Source organism: Xenia sp. Carnegie-2017, unplaced genomic scaffold (assembly GCF_021976095.1).
Source record: "Xenia sp. Carnegie-2017 unplaced genomic scaffold, XeniaSp_v1 HiC_scaffold_16, whole genome shotgun sequence".
Taxonomy (NCBI): domain Eukaryota; kingdom Metazoa; phylum Cnidaria; class Anthozoa; order Malacalcyonacea; family Xeniidae; genus Xenia; species Xenia sp. Carnegie-2017.
The window spans coordinates 9976953-10000114 of NW_025813469.1; the positions used below are offsets into that span (position 1 = coordinate 9976953).

General features: G+C 27.5%; 1 protein-coding gene and 2 long non-coding RNA genes across 3 annotated transcripts; 2 read left to right on the top strand and 1 right to left on the bottom strand.

Moving 5' to 3' along the window:
• Positions 1-18254: 18254 nt before the first annotated feature.
• On the bottom strand, positions 18255-18494 carry LOC124435829. The gene is made up of 3 exons (XR_006945172.1): positions 18473-18494; positions 18341-18373; positions 18255-18274 (listed from the first exon to the last, which is right to left on the bottom strand). It is a non-coding gene; the product is annotated as an uncharacterized LOC124435829 (long non-coding RNA).
• A 109-nt stretch (positions 18495-18603) lies between these two features.
• Positions 18604-21112, top strand: LOC124435822. The gene is made up of 2 exons (XR_006945166.1): positions 18604-18779; positions 20797-21112. It is a non-coding gene; the product is annotated as an uncharacterized LOC124435822 (long non-coding RNA).
• Positions 21113-21688: 576 nt separating this feature from the next.
• Positions 21689-22311, top strand: LOC124435819 (NLR family CARD domain-containing protein 3-like; the record flags this gene model as incomplete). The annotated part of the gene is made up of 1 exon (XM_046985778.1): positions 21689-22311. A coding segment is annotated over one exon (573 nt), but the record flags the coding sequence as incomplete, so codon positions are not given.
• Between the last annotated feature and the right edge of the window lie 851 nt (positions 22312-23162).

Below are 23162 nucleotides of genomic sequence, written 5' to 3' on the forward strand. Positions count from 1 at the left end.
AACAGTTATGTGATATGTAGTCAAACATGAGGAGCAGGTATGTATGATTTTACTCTAACAGAGGCCCACGCTACATGCTTACTACACATTATAACTGTATATTAAAATAAGTTTTAATTATCATTTAAATAATGACCATAAGCTCTAGTAGTTATACCATCATCTAATATATACCGTTTATCATCAAAACAGCTAAGTGATACTTTATTAATTTCATAACTACTAAGTTGATGGTTTACACTTCTAATAGTTTTCATTGTATGATGTATTTGTTTATTTTCAAATAGTGTTTGTTTATAGTCTTCATGTTTTATTTTGTTTTTAATAATATTTTTCTTAATTCCTTTAGCTTTTTTATCTCCTTTATTATTATCTTTAATATAACTATACATCTTGCTTCTTAAACCAACAAATTCTTTAACTACTATTCCCGAAGCTTCATCTTTCATTTTACCAATAACTTTTTTATTAGTATTATCATAATATTTATGGTATTTATCATAATCACTGTTATCAAATTTATCTTTATCACTCCAAAAATCTTGATAGACATCATTAGTTTCAATTTCATATGTTAGAGAATCTGTATCTGTGAATAATAATTTAGCTTTATCACCATACCGATTTTTGATATAGTTGTAATGAAAATCATACATCAAAGTTTTACTTAAATCTAAGATACACATACCCACATATGCCGGTCTGTTGAGCACCAATTGTTCTTTCATCTTATGTACAGCCACAAGGTTCTCATTGAAAATTTTACTACTTACATAAGTAGGTTTTGAAGCTAATTTTAATAATTTATTTTTATTAGTTACTAGTCTAACATCTACTCTTTTCGTAAGTTTTCCATCGTCTTACCAAAACACTGTTATTCATGAGTTTGAAGAAGTCTTTTCAAAAGAATTTTTGCATTAGTTCTTTTTGAGTAAAGTTATCTATTTTTTCAACCATGGAGATTGATTGAATTCAAGTACTCTATGTACTTTTTTTAATTTTAACCCAAGATCTAAATATAGTTGAAGATTTCTATAATGTAAAACGTATTTGTATTTATTTTGCAATGTAGGTATTAATTTTGAAACTAAACCTGTTGATATATTGTAATTAGAAGCAATTGTCTTACAATATTTTGACAGCATGTTGCTAGTTACCTTAATTTTTTCAGGTCCTAGTGGATAATCGTTATGTAAATTATGTAGTTCTTCAGGGTATTCTAAATCAACTTCTAAAATTAAACCTTTTTTACTATCTGCTTGATATTTAGCAAGGTTTATGTTGTTAATCTGTTTATCAGTTAACCATTTGAAATTACCAGTAGGTAAGTTTTGTGACATAGCCCATCCATACAGATTGTTAGCGTCAAGATACATTATATATTTTGAGGGTTTATTCTTATCAAATGTTTCCATATACTTGTTATTAGCTTTACCATATCGGTTAGAAATATAAGAAATACCTCCTCTCATACCCTTTTCAATGAATTGAAACATGTCAATATTAGTCATTAATTCTAATTTAATATCTGTCATCTTCAACATAGCATCCCAAGACAACCCGGGTGATGTAAAATAATGACATGGGTCTAAGTTATAGTATTCTAAGCATGTTTTTCGAAAATTTTCAAATACATCAGCTAATAACAAAACATCAGATTTCAGATACAAGTCGTGGTACTCACCCATGTTTTTGAGATTGAATGTATTCCACACTTTTTGTGCATGGTTATAAGAATCATCTGAAATATTCTCATCAGTAAGAATACTATAAAAGTCTTTTTTTGAAGGCAGCCTATTATCAAACTTTTCAAACGAGTCCATATAATCATATGGGTATATACCTTTTTTAATCATTAAATTAAATTTTTCACTTTGAAACTGCTTAGAGGTATATTTAAATGAATCTTTAGGTAAATTACTAACAAGCTTTTCAAGACTAGAACTCATAAATTGAAAACTATCAAGAAATGTTAAATGGTTTCCTAACATAAAAGCCATATATTTTTCCATATTATTTGGTATACAATTTATATTCATTTCAATTTCTTCTCCTTTTTTGTTTTTGTATGTATGTTTCTTAACAATAGCTCCGATTTCTTGCATAATAAAATGACTATCATATCCACGCAGATTGTGAAATATTACTGGGATTTTTAATTTATTAGGATCTATTCTAAGTTTTAAATTACAATCTTGATGTGCTGAGCCTCTATATTTTCCAGTGATATGACAATGGTCTCGAACTCTAATATCTTTGTTAGTATATTTTTTGTTACAAATATGGCATTCATCAGCTTTTTTAAATTCTTCTTCATCATAAGAGGTCATTTTTAATGGTTTATTAAAGTGGGTTTTCATAATATTTTTACAATATTTAACTTCTTTTAACATAGCTTCCATAAATTTGTAAACAGCCTTTTCACCTCTATATAGTTGAATTTTTTTCGTGAATTTATCATCATAACAACAAACAACTTTATACCCATAACCACAGTCAGTATGTTTCTGATAGGCTTCTGTATATGATTTTTATTATTTTGATTACAACTAGATATCTTTTCTGTAATAAGTCAAAATATATAACAAATGGTACTGGTTGTTGCTTATGATAGTTGTTGAATTTCAGTATGTTATTATTTTTATCAGGCATTTTATTGATTGTATACCATTTATTAATATACAGTTTTCTATATGGTTATTTAATATTTTTCAGAACTAAAACATTGAAGACAGCGCATACAAAAGTGTTTTCTTTCCTTATGCTTTGTTTGATTGTACATAAATGCATTAAAATTTTTTATTAGAATATAATGTTTGTTTTATTATCAGTTATTAATAGTAATTCCATATGGTCTTTAAATTTTTCTTTTGATATATAAATGGGGTATGGTTGCTTATTTTCATAACCGAATACATTAATGTTAATTTTGTTTTGCTTTTCGATTTTATTATAATGTTTAACAGTCACTGGAAATTCAATCCCAGAGTAGTCTAATTTGTTAATATATTCCTTATCAGATTTTTTTATTCGGTATGGGTGTTTATTTTGTGAGTTTAAATAACGACTATGACACCACCTAAAACATTCATTATCTGTATTTTTGATATTAATTAATCCTTTTTTAGAGTTTTTAAGTTCTTGTGGTAAATTAATATATGAAGATCCTTGTAATGGCTTGTATTTAACAACATTAAGATAATGATTATCTATAGATTTAATAACCCATGAAGAACCTTCTTGATTAAATTTACTAATTTTATCTAATATATTTTGTTTTGAAATTTGTAAGGATTCATTAATATTTTCATTATTTGTAATTGTTAAAGCTTGGCTGTTGAAATAAGCTGTTTCTATTATATGATCAACATCACCACTATTTTTAATTTTGATTTTTTCAAATGTTATCTTAAGAGTTTCAACAAATTTTAATCCTTTCATTGTTGTTAATATTTCTTTAATATAATATGTAAGATACTTTCTAGTGTTCTGTAATTGTTTTAATGGATCTTTATTATTAATAATATCTATTGTATAAGATTTAGTAAATCCTCTAAGAGCATTATTTGTTTCTAATATTTTAACTCTTTTTGTTGGTATTGGTTTTTTATTTTTATCTGATAGCATTTGTGTATTGTTCTCATACTCTTTAATCATCTCTTTTACACTCTTTCTTGGTTTTGGGATTGGTGTTAATGCTTTGATTAATTCGTTTTTTCTAAGTTTATAATAACCTTTAATCTTTTTTTCTTTAGCAATAACTTTTAACTGAGATACAGTCATTTGTTTGATATTTGATTGTGATATTACTTGTTGTATTGGTTTGGAAATTGAAGTATTATTACCTTCAACCCACGGCTTTTGATTTAATAATAACTTAATTAAATCGTCTTTAGTCAACTTTTGAAGTTCATCTTTATTCATATTAGGCATATATATAAAATACTCATGTCTTTAAGTACTTTATGTTTTGTTTTATCTTTATTCATTTTCTGCATATTATATAATATAGGTTTGTCTTTAAGTACCTTTCGATTTAAATAATCTCTATTCATATATATATATATATTTATTTTATTTAAACTTTAAACTAATTTTAATTATAGAAATAAATCTATATTTAAAACTTTTTAAAAAATAATTAAATTAATCTATTTAACATTTTTTTAGTTTTATTTTTTTTAAATATTCTTTTAATTCAGATTTTTTATGTAATAAATTTGGTAACATATTTGGCATTAAACCATATTCATAATAAGGATTGAACCCTTTCATATGTAACCATATACACTGATTTAATTGTTCACGAATAACAGGATCATCTAAACTTTCTTGTACAGTAGTATCATAATAATATAATAGTTCTTGTTTATGATTATCAGGTTTAAATCTTAATAATTTTAATTTTTTATTATGTTCAACTAATTTAAAATTATATTCTATTAATTCAGATATTAAAGTATGTTTAAATGTTTTAAAATCTTTACATTTTTTATAACCTTCTTGATCAGAATCATAATGTTTTATTTTTGTTGGTAAACCATCAATTAATATATATACATCAAATTTAGATAATAAATAATGGTCTAAAAGTCAAAACCCACCCAGGCCGAAATGACATAATGATATTTTATTATTACTCATTTCAATGTTATTAATATAATCTTTTGTTTTAAGTCTTTAAGTTTTTTATTTTCTATCATATATAATTACTATATATTTAAATTTTTTTTGTTAAACGCACCTAAATTTTTGAATTTATTAAATGTTTTCTAGTTTTAAGATGTAAAGTTTTATATGCTAAACTATATGTTTTATTACATAAATCACAATGCCATGGTTTTGAGAGCATATATAATGTCCTATGTTGTTTGATTTGTTCTTTAGTATAAATTTTTGGTCTTCCTCGTATTGGTTTATCTGAACACATATATACTAATACTATATATTTTATTTTTTAAATAGTTATTTAATGCGTTTAAGATAGATTCTAATAATACCAGAAGCAGTTATATAAGGACCATATTCATATAAATCAAATTTTATAACATAAACATCTGTATCTATATTGTTGATTTCATATTTAAAATAACAATCATCCCATCCATGATATTTATTAAACAAAGCTTCAGTGATATGTGTAAACTGTGGTATATAAAATCACTACTAATAGTATATATATTAAGTATATAAAATCACTACTAATAGTATATATATTAGATGGTTTAAATGTATTCAATATAACAGGTTCATAATCAATATTCATACTACACATCACATAATATTTTTTTATATTTTCAACATTATATCTATTTTTGAAAAGATAACCATTCATTTGTATTCAATTCATAATATTTAGTTATATATCTATCAATATCGTCTTTATAATAAAGTTCGTACTTTAATGATTTAATATACATGTTTTTATCTTTCATAATTTCATCTAATAAATCTAAATTAATTTCATGTCCTTTAAATTTATATACATCTTTGTTTTTATAACTTTCACCATTCTATATAATTACTATATATATTATTTTTTAAGGTGCGTTTAAATTATCTTTTGTTTTATACAATGTTTTTTCAAAATCCTTCAAAACACCTTCTATATTAGAACTAGTTTTTTTACAACATAGAATAAAATTTCTAATCTTTTTTAATAGATCTTTAAGATTCATATATAATCATAAATGTTTTATTTCTTTAACTGGGCCCAGTTGTTATAATAAGTACAGTTGATGTCTTTATCCCACTCAAGTATTTTATATACTTCACCAAATAATCTATCATCAAAAACTCTTTTTGTCTTACTATTTTTCATATCTCTAATAGGGTGTTTTAATGGTATACCCATCCTACTAGCTAAGCGTATTATATAATAATTATACATACTAATATTCTTTTTACGTATCAACTTATGTTTAATCATAGTACTAACAACCTTTATAAAATCATTTGTCAATGTCTCAACATATTCAAAAGTTACACACAATCTAATTTTATTATAAAACCATTTTTTCCTTGAATGAACTGATCGTTGACATTTCCAAATCTCTGGAATCCATTCATTAACAATCTTATATGAATGAACAGAACCGCAATTTTTGCAAACCATTTTATTGTCATCTGAAATAATTTCTTGATTTTCACAACATAAGTATGTCTTAACAGATCTGTTAATATAATTATCACATATCTTTTTATCACAAAAGCAACAATTTACGTAACCAAAAAACTCTTCTAACTCTTTATGAATAACTTTATTACAATACATATACTAATACTATATATTTTTTTTTTTAAGTAATTTTATATATTAAATATCCAGATATAATACCAATCACAACCATTGTACTAGATTGATAATTTTTCATATTCTTAGATGGTTTGTAAAAGTCATTTAATTGTGGTTCTCTATGAAATGTTAACCCATTGTAATGTATTGTTTGTACTTTTCTAAGTGTATCTAGAGCTTTGTTTGTCAATTCTATATCATCATCAGCATATTGAAGTTCTTGTCTTAGCTGTTGAATTTTATCATGCTGCTTGACTTCATTTTCATAGAATGCCTCTTTAGCCTTAGATAGGTCCTCTAGAGCCTTATTGTGTCTTTTCATTTCCTCTTCATAACCGTTTTTATCAAGTTTATGAAATATCCAGCCTGCTAGACTAAACCCTAATCCATTAACAACTGCCCCAAAAGCTGTTCCAACTCCACTAGTAATAACACTTGTCATATATATTTATACAGATTTAAATGGATTTTCAGGGACCCATTTTTTGTCTTGAGCATATTTAACTAGCATTGTTGATGTTGTAATAGCAATAGCTAATTTTGCAAAATCTTTGATACTGTTTGTGTCTGTTAATTTTTGACCAAATAGTTTTCTAGAAGCCATAGAAAGACCTACAGCAGTTGTTGTAACAAGCACTGCATCAAAAGCTTCATTCATAAATTGTTTCTTATTTATAGTATTACTCATATATAATAGGAAATATTTTATTCAAATGAGTCTAAATTATATTGTTTATTTTTTTGTATCAAAACATGTTTTTCACTAGTTGTTTCTTCTCTAGCTTTATCGTTTGTTAATTTTTCCTGTCTTTTATCATTTTTTCTTGTATAATAGAGACTAGCTATAGCAGTTAATACTCCAACTGCTCCAAATAAGAATCCGTAATTAATATTCCAGCTATTGTCCTCAATTTTCTTTTTATTTTCTAATTCAATCTTATTTCTCATTTTTTGTTCTTTAGCAACTTTTGATATAGCAGCCAAGCGTTTCCCAGCTTCAACTCTAATAGGGTCTTTCTCTTTCTTAACTGTAGTAATTTTTAGATTTTCTTCAGACATATTATATAATACTGTAGATTTTATTCACAGATAACTAACAGATAACTCACAGATAATCTTATAGATCATTTATATTTTTTGTTATATTTACTCACCATACTATCTATAGTAGTGCAATTGTCTATTATAATATCATCGATAACTTTTATGTCTGATAGAAATATCACTTCATCATAAGGTAATCCCCTTAAATATGACCTTATATTCATAAGTGTTTTTTCATATGATGTATATGCAAATTTACACATTTCTAAGTTATTGTTAATTTTACTCTTAACTATATAACCTTGAACTAAAGCACCTAGACCACTCAGGGTTCCTATAATTATCGGGTTAAGGGTTACACTACCAACAATACCACCAGTTGAGATTAGAAAAATACTCCCCATGTTTAATGATAGTCTAATTTTCTTTAATTTATTATACTTCCATTTATAACAAGTATACATCTTATGATAGTATAAATACAGTTTTTTCAGCTTTTCAAATTCCTCTTGACTCAAATCACTTGAAATATGATTAAAATCTAGAACTTTCTTCATATTATATTAAAAAACATATTTAACTAATATGAATGTTGATAGCGTTGATATACCGAGTAAAGTAACCATATCTCTTTGATAGGGATTATTTACTATCGTTTTTGTATGTTTATGTAATACTGGTTTTTTATTAACTTCATTTAGAGTATCTAGGTGTTGTGATGGTGCATTATCTTGATGTACTTTTTTAGGTTCTTCCTTTTTAACTCCATAAAAATTTATTTTAGAATTAATACCGAATTTCATAGTTTTATTAGCTAGTGTTAAAATATTATTATACCCATCAATCTTTTTATTCAATATGATCATACGGCTGGGTATTAATATCATACCAGGGCTTATTGCCATATTTAAAATAACATTTGTATCTTTTATAGCCTTTCTCATGTTAGATATAAATACAGTCGTATCATTCTGCACTATAGTATCTTTTAATAATTTTCTAAAAACGTTTTGAGTTTGCAGGCTCTTAGCTCCATGATTAACTATTGACCATCTTGTATTTGCTTGAGCTCCAAGAATTGTATAAACAAAGCTTTCAATAGACTCTTGTAAAAGAATTTTTCCGACTAATGTAATACCTTCTGAATGATATGCAATGAAGCTCCTATAATCAGTAGTCGAATATTGAAAATTAACGTAATACCCATCATTGTTTTTATCAAATTTTAAAATACCTTTATAAGGTATATGTTTTTTTAATTCTGTAAAATCATATTTATCTAATAATAATGGATGCCTTATAAATTTTTGGATCTGATAATATAAATGATATTTAACAAGGCTTTGTATAATTCTGCTTTTATCAAAATTTAAATGATTAAGCCCAATACCAGATAGAAACGAAGCCACATAACATCCACAAATCATAGCGTAGTAAGCTTCTTGTTTATAATTTAAATGACTCTTAATATTGTATCTTATACCAGTCGTTTGTTCTTTTTTACTTTTAATTTCACTTGACCATGTGTCTGTTATAGGTGGTAAATTACTCATAAAATAATCATTCTCTGTGACATACAATCTAAAGTTACAGATATCAATATTTACCGGCCTTTGAAATGTAGGTTTTACAATAAATTTTGAATCCCACCTATGGATTGATGAATTGAAAAAGTCTTCATAATGACCTTCATCACCATTAACAGCTGCTATTAGATTTGAAAACGAAGGCGTTTTAGTTGTTTCTAAATATATTTTTGGCCATGTTTGTACATTTTTTGAATAATCATCGCCTAATTTTATAGCATTTTCTTCTATTTGCTTGTCTAACATATAATATAAGCTATGTTATATATGAAGTTCACTGTTTTTATAGACGGAGATCGTAAAAAGATTGACTTACAAGAAAGTATAGTAACAACTAACTATTCATATTTATATATTAAGAAAGCTTATGTGTATTGGGAATATAAAAACATAAAATTAAATAATACTTTAGCTTTTACAATAGGCACAACAAAATATAATTTATCTTCTGGTTATTGGATTTTTAAAGATTTTCAAATGTTTTTTGAGTCTGCTAATGTAAAGCTTGAAATGGTAGAAAGCAACGGCACGTGTAAAATAACTAATAATAATGACGAGGTACTAGTATTGTCTGATACTCTTATTAAAATGTTAGGTTTTAATGATACTATAAAAACTATGAAAAAAGGTATCGTACAAAATGGTGTCTCTAAAGTTGATATAAACAGAGAATTAAACTATATTCAAATTTCTTCTAATATTGTAAATTCAAGTTATAATTATAACCCTGAAGGAAAAAAAAGTAATATAACTTTACCAGTAATAACAATTCAGTCGTTATTTGGCACTGTATACGAATACAATGATATTGAATCTAAAGTTACAATTGTAAAAGGAGCCTTTAACGAACTAAAATTTAATATATTAGATCAAGATGATAACCCTATTAATGTAGGTAGTATTTTACTTGAATGTTATCTTGAGTAATTTAAATGGATGAAGACATTAAAATTGAGCAAAATTTAAGAGATATTTATTATGATCCTAAAACAGGGTATCAATCAGCAGAACGGCTTTATCAGAAAGCATTAGAAGAAGGTATAGATGTTAGTAGAAAACAGGTTAAAGAATGGTTAATATCTCAAGATACATACACTAGATATAAACCTATTATTAGGAGACATAAATTCAGACAAATAAAAGTAAACTATCTTTGTGAACAAATACAATTGGATTTAGTTGATATGGGTTCTTATAAGTATAAAAACAATGGTTATTATTGGATATTAACAGCTATTGAAATATTAAGTAGATATGCATTTGCTATCCCTGTTTATAGAAAAGACACAAATAATATGACAAAAGCTGTTGCAAAACTATTAAGTCAATTTAAAGATAGATTTAATGATTACCCGAAACTAGCTCAATTTGATGAGGGCAAAGAATTTTATAATGTAGGTGTTAAATCATTATTAGATAAACATGAAATTAAGTACTTCTCTACTAAAAATGATAAAAAGGCCGCGATTGTCGAACGATTTAACAGAACGCTTAAAACATCTATGTGGAAATATTTCTATAGTAAAGGAACATATAAACGGATTGATATATTAGATGATTTAGTATATAATTATAACAATACAAAACACAGTACAATCTTAATAAAGCCTAAAGATGTTAATAAAAATAATGAAGATGAAGTATGGAATACATTATACGGTCATGAAGTTGCTTATTTACCATTACCTAAGATTAAAATTGGTGATATGGTTAGAATATCAAAGTATAAATCTATATTTACGAAAGGCTATGAAGCAAATTTTACAGAAGAGCTTTTTAGAGTGACTAAAGTTATTAGACAAGATCCTAATTTATATGAAATAGAAGATCTAGAAGGAGAGCCTATAATTGGTAAATTTTATGAAGAGGAACTATCAGTTGTGAATAAGAAAGATGATGTTTATAGAGTTGAAAAGATATTAAAACGTAAGAAGGTTAAAGGTAAAAAGATGGTTTTAGTTAAATGGTTAGGTTATGATAATAAACATAACAGTTGGATTCCTGAAAGTGAAATACAAAATATAGAGTAATCTATATAATGGCTGAAGGAGGTTTTGATTATATTGAATTAAAAGATAAGAAGCAAGAAGATGATAATGAATATAATAACGATGATAATGAAGATTGGCAAAATTTTCAATTTATTGATGATGATAATAACAATGATAATGAATATTATGAAACATCATTTACCGACGATAATTTTGGTGTAACAATAAGAAAAAAGACAAATAAAACTAATACTCTTCCTGATGTTCCTACTTCCACTCCTGTTTATACAGATATTATTAGACCTGAAAATGAAGTTTCTTTTACTGTTGAACAGTTTATTACAAAACATTATAGAAAAGTGTTTAGATTTAATCACCTAAAAGGTATGGCATATGATGAAGGTATCAATCTTAGATTAAATTTAGGTAAAACTGATATAAATAATATTACTTACAAACCACTAAATACAAGAAATAAACGAAGCAACAAAAGTATAGTTGTTTTGAAACGTAATAATAATGGAATATTACAATATAATAAAAATAAATTTGCTAAAGAAGCTGTTAAACAATTTAAAAACGAAATTAACAGAATTATTAATTTGAAAGATGAATTTATAAAAACTGAAGAAAGTATGCCTATGGTTGAATTAAATAATCAATATACAGAAAATTTCAATCAAATAACTAATCAAGAACTTAGAGAACATATAGGTGTAATGACCCCCTCTGGAACAATCGATAAAAGAACAAGACCACAATTCATAGAAGCACAAATAAATCACTTTACTGAAGAGCTAAACAAAACTATAGCTAGAATAGATGAAATAGAAAATGAAAATGGTATTGACAATAATATTGATGAATTAACTATTTTACATGAAAGAGCCGCGGAATTAGAAACTATAATTAGAGAAGAACAAGATCAATTAGATAAAGAGGATATACGAGAGGAACAGGAAGAAGATATTAATAGATTAGAGCGGTTTAAAGAATGGGTTAAGGAAAATATACCAGGATTATCAGTTTTAGCTATATCTTTGGCTGGGATAATTACAACCATTGTTATAGGAGCTAGAAAAGCAATCCTGCAAGGTTCTCAAGCTACTAGTAAATTTTCTAAGGCTTTAGTAAACCTAGGTAAGAAATTATGGCCAGTATTAGGACCATTATTGAATATTATCGCTCAGACTATATCATGGGGAGCAAAAGGTTTAGCATGGTTAGCTTCTAATCTATGGGTTTTAGCTATTGCTGCTGCTTTGTTAATATATGATCAGTATAAACAAAGAAGAAAATAAAATATGTTTTAATATATATGAACAGATTACAAGAAGAGCTTTTACCTAATTTTAAAAGAATTAATATGACAAAAATTAAAGGTACCCGTACTTTTTATAGTATAACCTTTAATCCGAATAGTGTTAAACCGAATGAACAAATATATGTTAATATACCAAAATTGAAAGCAAATAGTTGTTTAGTTCCTGGTTCGCTTAATCTATCATTTGATCTTAAAATCAGTAATACAAAAAGTCACTTTCTAAATAATCTAAGTAAGATTTTACAGCATAGACTACAAATTAAAGTGGCAGGAGAAATTTTGATAATTATAAGTAAATATACAAAGACCTGTGGTTACCTAAAAGTGACCGACAAAGCCTTATTGAATATGGTATATGTAGACAAAATCTAAGAAAACTTATTTCTAAGGATGATAGTTCTGCTACAAGTGGGAGTTCAGAAAAAGTAGAAGATAAATTAATGTATGATATTTATGGTACAAGACAGAAAATTAATATTGACTATATTATTAAAGACCATGGATTGTATTGCCCTTTCAATATGAATAATAACTTTCAATACATAATAACATTACCACCAAGTGATCAAGTACTTATTCCTCAAAGTGGTCAAAGTATCGGTGATTATGAATTAGAAAATATTCAGCTAGAATATGAAACTATTGAAAATCAAGAAATTGCAGATGAGATAACAAATCTATATTCTATAGGTAGAAGCCTATTTTACCATCATATAACCCTCTTAAAAAAGGAAAAATGGGATAAATCAAGCACATTACAGAATATTAATGTCAATGTGCCTCGTAAAAGTATGAAAGGTATTGTACTACTATTCACAGAAAATTCAGTTAGTAATAGTGAAACTTTTATATATCCCAATATCGATTCAGTTAAAGTCACTATTGAAGGGTTACCAAATTGTATTTTTGCCCAAGGTATGGATAAAAAAGTATTTTATGAAGAAGCAAAAAGATTTTTTGATAAAACTAACCCAATAGATTGCTTCATGACAATTGAAAAATTCTATAATGATAAATTTGTATTAGTGATCGATTTACGCACTTTTCAAGAAAACAATATTGCTGGTAACGGAAAACGAATTATGAATACTCAAAATGGTGTTTTACTTGAAATTAAAAAAAGAGTATATACAAAAAATTTAAACTGCTACATCTATGTTGTTAGTGATGCTCTTATTCAATTTGTTAATAATAATTTACAAAGTATTCAATACTAAATAACTAGTAATATATAAATGGATACACCCTTTAATATGATTATTGTAGGCATGACAAATTGTGGTAAAAGTTATTACCTTCTCACAATGTTAGAAAAAAACTTTAATAGATATTTTGATTATATTATTTTAATATGTCCAACGCTATCATATAATAAAACCTACCAAGAATGGAAATATATAAATGATTCTGATTTAATTAAAATAGAATGTAACCAAGATCAGATAGATGTTGTTTTAGAATATGTTAGTGATGTATATAAAGGTACAAATAGTCTTATTATTCTTGATGATTGTGCTTCTAGCTTATCAGTTAAAAATAGAACATCGGAATTAGTTCGTTTAGCTTTCAGTGCTCGTCATTATGGGCTTTCTACTGTTGTGGTTACTCAGCAATTGACTAGTATTGCTAAACCTTATCGCGAAAATATAAGTTATTTAGTTACATTTTATAATACAAACCGCAATGATATGAAAACCATATTTGATGATTATTTTTATGGTGTTGAGAAAGTTGATATAGAAGAAATAACCAAAAAATTGAAAAATAATAAGTATGCATATTTAGAAATTCAACTTGTATACCCATACCAATGGAAAATTGTTATTCCGCAATAAAACATGTGTTATATATATATGCCAAAGCGTAAAGAGCCTGAAACAATTGATGATATAATTAATGAGATTGATTCCGCAAATGATACTATCAAAGATTCTGTATGTGATGATAATATACAAGATAAACCGCAAGAAAGTTTTAATAAAAGAGATCAACTACTTAAACTAGCTGAAGATGGTGATTTAGACAAGTCAGTTGCTTACATTAAAAAAGCTAGTCAAAAAATTATTGATAAATTATACACTGAATACGAGAAAAAACGATTACAAAAAGCTAATGAATTTTTAACTGATTTAGTTATATCAAAATTTTCAGATATATTAAAAGGGTTTGATGCTATTGAAGATTCCAAAGAATTAACAAAACAGCTTAAATCAGACGACCTTTTAAAACGAGATGTTTACAGTTTAGTAGAAAAAATATCACCAATATTACCTTTTTTAGGGTTTTTATCTGGGGGTATAACAACTGTTAAACATGTTTACGAACATAAAAATAATAAACCGGATATAAAATCTGAGGAATAATATAAATGAGCTTATTTTATGGGCATGATAAAACAGATATTAATGTAAATATACAAGGATCTGTAGATAAAACACATCTATCAGATAATTATTATACTAAAACTCAAGCTGATGGTAAACTTAATGACTACTATACTAAAACACAAGCTGATGGTAAGTATGCTTTGATTTCTAATTTACTAAAATATTATACTAAAATACAAGCTGATAATAAATATGTTTTTGTTTCAAGATTAGCCAACTATTATACAAAGAATGAAACAAATGGTAAGTATGCTTTAAGTTCTAATTTAAATAAATATTACACAAAGACTGAAACAGATGGTAAGTATGCTTTGACTTCTAATTTAACTAACTATTATACTAAAACACAAGCTGATGGTAAATTTAATGATTACTATAATAAAACTCAAGTTGATAATAAATTTAATGACCACTATTATACTAAAGTACAAGCTGATGGTAAATTTAATAACTACTATACTAAAACACAATCTGATGGTAAGTATGCTTTGACTTCAAATTTAAATCAATATTATACTAAAACTCAAACTGATGGTAAGTATGCTTTGACTTCTAATTTAAATCAATATTATACTAAAACTCAAGCTGATGGTAAATTTAATGACTACTATACTAAAACACAAGCTGATGGTAAGTATGCTTTGACTTCTAATTTAAATAACTATTATACAAAGACTGAGATTGACAGCAGAGTAAATGGTAATGTAGTATATTATAGTAATCAATTAAATTACAACTCAAATGTTAGTAGCATACAAGATATTATAAATATTCTTTTTAACAATATTAAATTTATTGAATTTACACTTCTATTTATAAATCCATCTGATAAATCCAAAACAATTCAATTAGATATTATGGTAGATAAGATTAATAAAAAATTTATCATTAAAATAACAAATGATAACGAAAAAAAGATAGCTGATGCACTACTAGATTTATATTACGTATACTGTGTTGATGATAATATAAACAATATTTCTATTATTATTGCACCAAAAGTATCTACAGCTTCAATTAATTATAATGAATGGGCAATAAAATGGAATAAAGCATTTAATGGATTATCCAAAATACAAGTTTATTCACAACATACATCTATATTGTCTATGTTATATAATGGTTATTCACCAAATTTTTCGGCCATTATAGAAGACAATATTCTAGCAACTAAAAAATCTGTAAATGATGAAATCGAAAAATTAAAAAAATTTATTAAAGATAACTATCAAGCTAAGCCTAAAGATGAAGGTGAAGAATAAACTGTTTGTAACAAGTAATTAATAAAAACGGTCTACCGCATATATACCTTTTATAATAACTGTTTCTGGAGGTAGTTTATAAAAATTAAATTATTAACACTTGATTATTAACACTTGATTATTATACATGCGCTGATGAAATGTGCTATTACATTAAACAACCATTGTTAAAAACATGCACTAAGACACGCGCGCTGCTACTGATATTTTAATAACACTTGATTATTAACATTTGATTATTAAAGACGGTTTTTTGAAGAGCATTTCTTAAACCTCTGTTATTCTCGAATATTCTTCGAATATTCTTCGAATCTACGAGGGTGAACCCCGATTTTTCACTTCGTGAAAAATTTCCCCACCGGGGGTTCAAGAATTCTCGAGGGCTCCATTCCCCTGCTCGAGCATTTCATGCTCTGCGCTGCCGAGCCCTCTCCGAACCGATGCTTATTAACATTTGTTTGTAAAGACCGTTTATAAAATTTAAACGCACCTATATATTTCAAAAACATATAGATTCTATATTTTTAAACAATAGATTGTAAACTCGAGTTTTTTACCCCCTTTGAAACAATAACTTTTTTACATGGCCTTTTATTGAGGACGCCTTTAAAACATGGCCTTTTTTACACTGTTTTGAAATAACGATTTTTACACAGCTTTTTTACATGATCTTTTACCAGAGGGACGTCTTTATACCATGATCCTAATTTACGCTTTTATACCCACGGGTGTAGTAGTAATATACATGGAGGATTCGAATACATAAAAAGTAAACTTTTTATGGATTCGTACCCCCATGTATATTACTACTAAAATGAACTTGCCAAGGTAGAAATGAATCCAATATATATTAAAAGAAATATGTAAAATTATAAATAAAATAAATTGTAATATCCAATAAAATATAATAAGGAAATATAGTAATAACACAATGAACACAATTAACGTTGTTTTTTAATAAACTACATTAATTTGCCTTTAAATTGGCAATTTTTGAAAACATTTGTCACTCTTCTTCGAGTTGACGAAATTTTTCTGGCCAAAATAGGGCATGTTTGTTTAACATGCCCTTTCTTTTTGCAATATCGACACATCATTCCTAAAGAATATTAATGTTTCAGATTGTTATATTAACAACAAGAGTCTATACTACAAAAATGTGAACCTACTTGCTCTGCATTCAGTTATGTGGTGGCCAAAAAGACCACACTTCTGACATCTGCCTATGGAAATTGAAAAAATTGTAATTCTTACAACAAAGTATTTAACAAATTATGATATTATGTACCATACCATGAAATTTTTTTCTTCTATCTGTAATGTAACAAAGGTAATACAATGTTAAAATATTATTAATCAAGTAGGGTCATAAAAAATTTTTATATTTCAAAACATTTTAAACATATTCAGTAGAAAAATATTAATGTCATACTTTGGGATGGACCACCACCAGTCCCCACCACACTTGTAGTGCTTTCTTCTTCATGTGCTGCAATTGGAAAATATTGTCTATTAAAATATAAGTTATTACAACAAAGTCTTTAATGAATTGCAATATAAAGTAAATGGTTTGAACCAGGGAGTATCGTTACATGTTTGTAAATGTAGATCGTCCAGGTTGGTATAGTCCTGAGAAGGACTGTTTTGTTGTTGTTGACTGATGTTTCGACAACCTTAGGTCATCTTCAGAGTCAAATGACTCTGAAGATGTAGGGTTAAAAATATTCAGTATATATTCAGTAAATATTCAGTAAATCAATTAGGGTTAAAATATTCAGTAGAAAAAGATTAAAGTCATACTTTGGGATGGACCACCACCAGTCCCCACCACACTTGTTGTGCCTTCCTCTTCATGTGCTGCAATTGAAAAGTATTGTCTATTAAAATATAAGTTATTACAACAAAGTCTTTAATGAATTGCAATATATTACATCATACCATTAAATTTGTTTCTTCTATCTGTAAAAGAATAAAGTATTACAATAATATAAATCAAGTAGGATAAAAAATATTCTGTAGAAAACGATTAAAGTCATACTTTTGGATGGACCACCACCAGTTCCCACCACACTTGTAGTGCTCTCTTCATATGCTGCAATTGGAAAATATTATCTATTGCAGACTTCAAATGTATTTGAATGTTTTCACTGTAAAACCTAACATTTCAAAAATATAATAAGTATTTTACAGTTTGCAGGACAGACTAGGGTTGTCATTCTTATTTCTTTGTTGTTTATTTATATTTCATTTCCAATTTCAATATGATTGTACTGGCACTACTGGAAGTTTTTTTAGTGGTATGAGAATTGGTAGAGATACCATAGGATGACCACATGACTTTTTCTTTTTGTGGTCTCTTTTGTTGGTCTGTAGCATCATCAACTTCTGCAAGTATATTAAGTGTAAGAACAACAAATAGTTAAACTGAAAAATATAACTCACAAAACATACCCATTACACGTTCGTTTTTCTTTCCTTCTGCCACTATACAAAGAGATTAAGTAATTTCTTTGTATAAGTTTATGTTTAACATTAGTATTTGAACATATGATTTATAAACAAAACAGTAGCATGAATGCTTACTTCTCTTTTATTTTAACTGTGTTTGCGAGACTAAAAAACAAGCACCACATCGGGCAAATTGCGGTTTCTTTCATCAATTACCAGATAGACGACGCAATCTTTATTGTTTTATTCATTTGACACTTCAAGAGTTCTTCGCTGCATGGTGTATTGTTGATGATTGGCAAAACATCGGAAAATTTTTGGATGATAATGTGTCTGATCCTAAATGGCATTTGGTAATAGAGTTTGTTGCTGGTTTAGTTGGAGACAAGAAGAGATCTGGCAGCATCAGAGATACTAAAACAATAGAAGATGTTGAACAACGGTAGGGTCTTTATTTTCCTTTCAAGTGTAGTTTAGGTTATTGTCCTCGTTGAAATTTGTTTACACAGGTTTTAGTCCTGTTCGACAGGAAGTGCAGGAACACTAACTACGTCTACTACATATGCACAGTTTGGTTGTTGGATTGTTATAAGAAATCGCAGATGTTTTATATAAAGCTGGCGTGTAATTATATAAGGCATAGCTTCATGCTCTTCTGCAGAGAGTTGTTTCAGTTTTGAAAATGTCGCTGGGTTTCAAAAGAGGTCTGTCTGTTTAAAAACAATGTTTCTGCCTTTTTTTACTAAATTTGCTCTTTGAAGCTGACGCTGTTATCATTGACGCAACAATCTAAAAAAAGTATAAAGGCTTAGGCCTCTTACTTAATTTAAAGCGTGGGGTGCAAAATTTATAACATCTGTTGTGTATTATTTACGCCACACAACGCTTTCAGCCGAACTATGGGGAAGTAAGAGGTATGTGGCATATCACGATTTTGACGGTCAGGACAAGGCTCTTACATTGTAGTAAATATATGTAATATTATACTATAATTTATTAATGTTATGCAATCATAAATATTTTATATGAATGATGCAATTACAGGCTAGATCATAAATTTGTAATATGATGATTTAGACAAATGTGTTCATTTCACGAGGTTTAGCAGTTAAGCAAGAAGTCTGTAAAATAGAATTATTTGATTGTTAGCAATCTATATCAAATAATCACTTGACTGGCTAAATTGCTTTTCTTATTTCTGTACATAGTTTCGACAACCATTTTGTTGTAATGTTTGATATTTCACTTTATAGGATTGATTTTGCTTGCTTAACTCATGTAACCATTAAATAAAGTTCATGCCTTCGTTCTTGTTTGTTTTCATTAAATGATAAGATTTGGGTTAATCGGTTGTAGCAAATGGATTGTTTTTTAAACCTTTCCAATTAGTTATTCATATTATCGGCTATCCATATCGACTTACTGTATATTTTATTTGTAAATGGAAGAATTGGATATCAGGTGTTTATTATTCCAGTATGTTTTTAAATATATTGAGATAAGTTGCGAAGGTCAGCAGGGCAGTGTAAACCTTCATAAATAATGTGTCTTACTTTATTAAATTTATATGTTATGGTGTCTATTTTATTAGGTCATATTTCTTACGTCTTGAAATCTGACTACTGTATTTGAAATCATAGATCTGCCCTTGTATGAAAAGTCCTAAGAAATCCAACTTTGGGAACATGCTAAAATTTACGATTTTTTTGCTGATGTAAAAAAATAAAATACCAGCATGCTTAAAGAATTGGCGAAATTGACTTGTCACGTTTATTGAAACAAATCAAATTAAGAGAAACGATGATGTATTGTGAAAGCAGTATGTTTGAATTTATGTAATATGTGAAATATATAGATTAAGTTGTTTTTAATGTTAAAATAGTGGATAAGAAACGATGTGTTTTGTCACACAAGTTTCTCAGTTAATACTGGTGCAACATGCACTATGACGCACAAGACATGAAAACATTACATGTACAATATATCATTAAAACTATTTAAATGCTTTCTTCATTCTACGTTTCTCCTGATTTGACAAGATTTTTAGTTGAAACGGATAAACGCATCGCACTAGTTATAAAATAAACAAAAACACGACGCAAATTTTTTCCAGCTGGAAAAAAAACGTAAGAGTTAAAAACCGAATAATCTTTAATTAGTAAATATATCTTGATTTAAGTTTGATCGACTTGGTGTTAGAAACAAATAGAGGAATTTTTACTTTCTACTATTAAGCTAATGACTGTAATTAAGTCTACTTCATCGACTTTAAAACAGTGTGCAGTTTTTTACTTACCGAACAATTCAAATAAGATGTACCCTCTCTAGCTGTGCTCGACCACAGAGAGAATAATCTGCATCAGCTAGCTAATTGCTTATTATGCCACAATACGTACGCAAGTATTAAGTCTTTGATGAACGATTGGTTTATAAAAAACTTTTGTATTTAACATTTGCAGGTTTACATTTTGGATCTCACATTTATTTTCCAATGACGGCAATAAAGCAATTGGTTTTCTGGGAGTAAAGTGCTTATACGAGTTGCAAGACAAAGATGTCATCAGGTCAGCATGTACACAACTAAATAAGAACTATTCTCGAGAAATGAAGATTGAAGATGTTTCTTTTACTCCTGTTGATTCGAAAGCATTTTTCGAATTTCTTTCTGAATGCAAACACATAAATGAAGTTGTGTTCCATTCGTGTGAGTTTATTGATAATCATGTCTGCCTTGCAATGAAAAAGTTTTTATTAAACTGGACAGGCGACAAATTACTCTCTTTGCGTTTTGATTTATGTGATTTTAGTCGTTATTTTTTGAAATATCTCAGTGAAACTTTAAAATGTGGTATTTTTACATTCACTGCATCTAGGAACTTGATTAATCTAGAAAATGAAGGTGCTAAATATCTTAGTGAAGCATTGAAATTTGAGAATTGTAAAATTGCGGATTTAGGTATTAAAGACCACGATTTAGGTTATGAATGCGCTAAATATCTTAGTGAAGCTTTGAAAAATGAGAATTGTATACTTACTGAATTGCTTATTATGGATAGCAATATAGGTGATCAAGGTGCTAAATATCTTAGCGAAGCATTGAAAAGAGAGAATTGTAAACTTACTCTATTAATTCTTGAAAACAACAAGATAGGTGATGAAGACGCTAAATATCTTAGTGAAGCTTTGAAAAGTGAGAATTGTAAACTTACTCAATTGGATATTTATAAAAACGATGTTGGTGATGAAGGTGCTAAATATCTTAGTGAAGCATTGCAAAGCAAGAATTCTAAATTTACTGAATTGGATCTTCATGACAACAAGATAGGTGATGAAGGCGCTAAATATCTTAGTAAAGCTTTGAAAAGTGAAAATTGTAAACTTACTAACTTAAAACTTTCAAACAACAAAATAGGTGATGAAGGTGGAAAATATCTTAGTGAAGCCTTACAAAGTAAGAATTGTAAACTTACTGAATTGGGTCTTAGTTCTAACAGTATAGAAGGCGAAGGTGCGAAATCTCTTAGTGAAGCTTTGAAAAGTGAGAATTGTAAACTTACTAAATTGCCTCTTTATTATAACAATATAGGTTATGAAGGTGCAAAATATCTTAGTGAAGCATTGAAAAGTGAGAATTGTAAACTTACTCTATTGTATCTTGATAACAACAAGATAGGTGATGAAGGCGCTAAATATCTTAGTGAAGCTTTGAAAAGTGAGAATTGTAAACTTACTAAATTAGATCTTGAAACTAACGAAATAGGTGATAAAGGTGCAAAGTGTCTTAGTGAAGCTTTGAAAAGTGAGAATTGTAAACTTACTGAATTGTCTCTTGAATATAACAATATAGGTGATGAAGGTGCAAAATATCTTAGTGAAGCATTGAAAAGTGAGAATTGTAAACTTACTCAATTGAATCTTTATTGACAACAATAAAGGTGATGAAGGCGCTAAATTTCTTATTGAAGCTTTGAAAATGAAAATTGTAAACTTACGGAAGTGTACTTTTCTGCTTACAAAATTAGTAATCAAGGCACAAAATATTTTAGTGAAGCCTTAAAAAGTGAGAACTGTAAACTTACTGAATACTTAAGATTGAACACTAACAACGTAGTTTGCAAACGGAAAGGCCTAGTACTTAAGCTTGGCCAACCATTGTCTATTAAGAAAAGATTCGTTTGCAGTGGTGTACTGGGCTCTGACTTGCTTCAATTTAAGGTCCTTTAGCTTTTTACTATTAGGGGGAACATAAAAAGTATACCCAAAATATTTTATGATAATATATTGTCATAAACAGCAATTTCTGCAGAATTTAGCTACCCTAAGCTGTTTTTAACTTTGCAAAATAATTCAGTGTTGTAAAAAGAACAGTTAATCCATTTCCAATGACTTCGACACCTCTCAAAAGTACTTTTAAATGTTAGTTTGTGCAATGCCCGTTTGCCTGCTTTAATTTTTATTTCTCAGTAAGGGGGCCTTACAATGGGCTCATATGCTATAGCGCATGCAATTGCTAGTAGAGCAGTCCAAGCCTGATGCATACCTGTTATCGAAATCTAATTTATGAGTAATATAGCCATGATTTTCTTTTGTTTGCGCAAATTGTACTAGGTACGCTGTAGGTACGCAAGCCACTTATATTTTGCTTCGTAAAATTCCACCTCTAGCTAAAAAGATTATAATTTTTTTATTTATTTTACAGTAAATGAATAATTGGAACTTTCATTTTATGGAAACGTACCTTCATTTTACTTCATTTTGTAAAGTAAAAGTATTGTTTGATTTTTAGATAGACAATTTTCATTTGTTTGTTTTGTTAATTTTATAA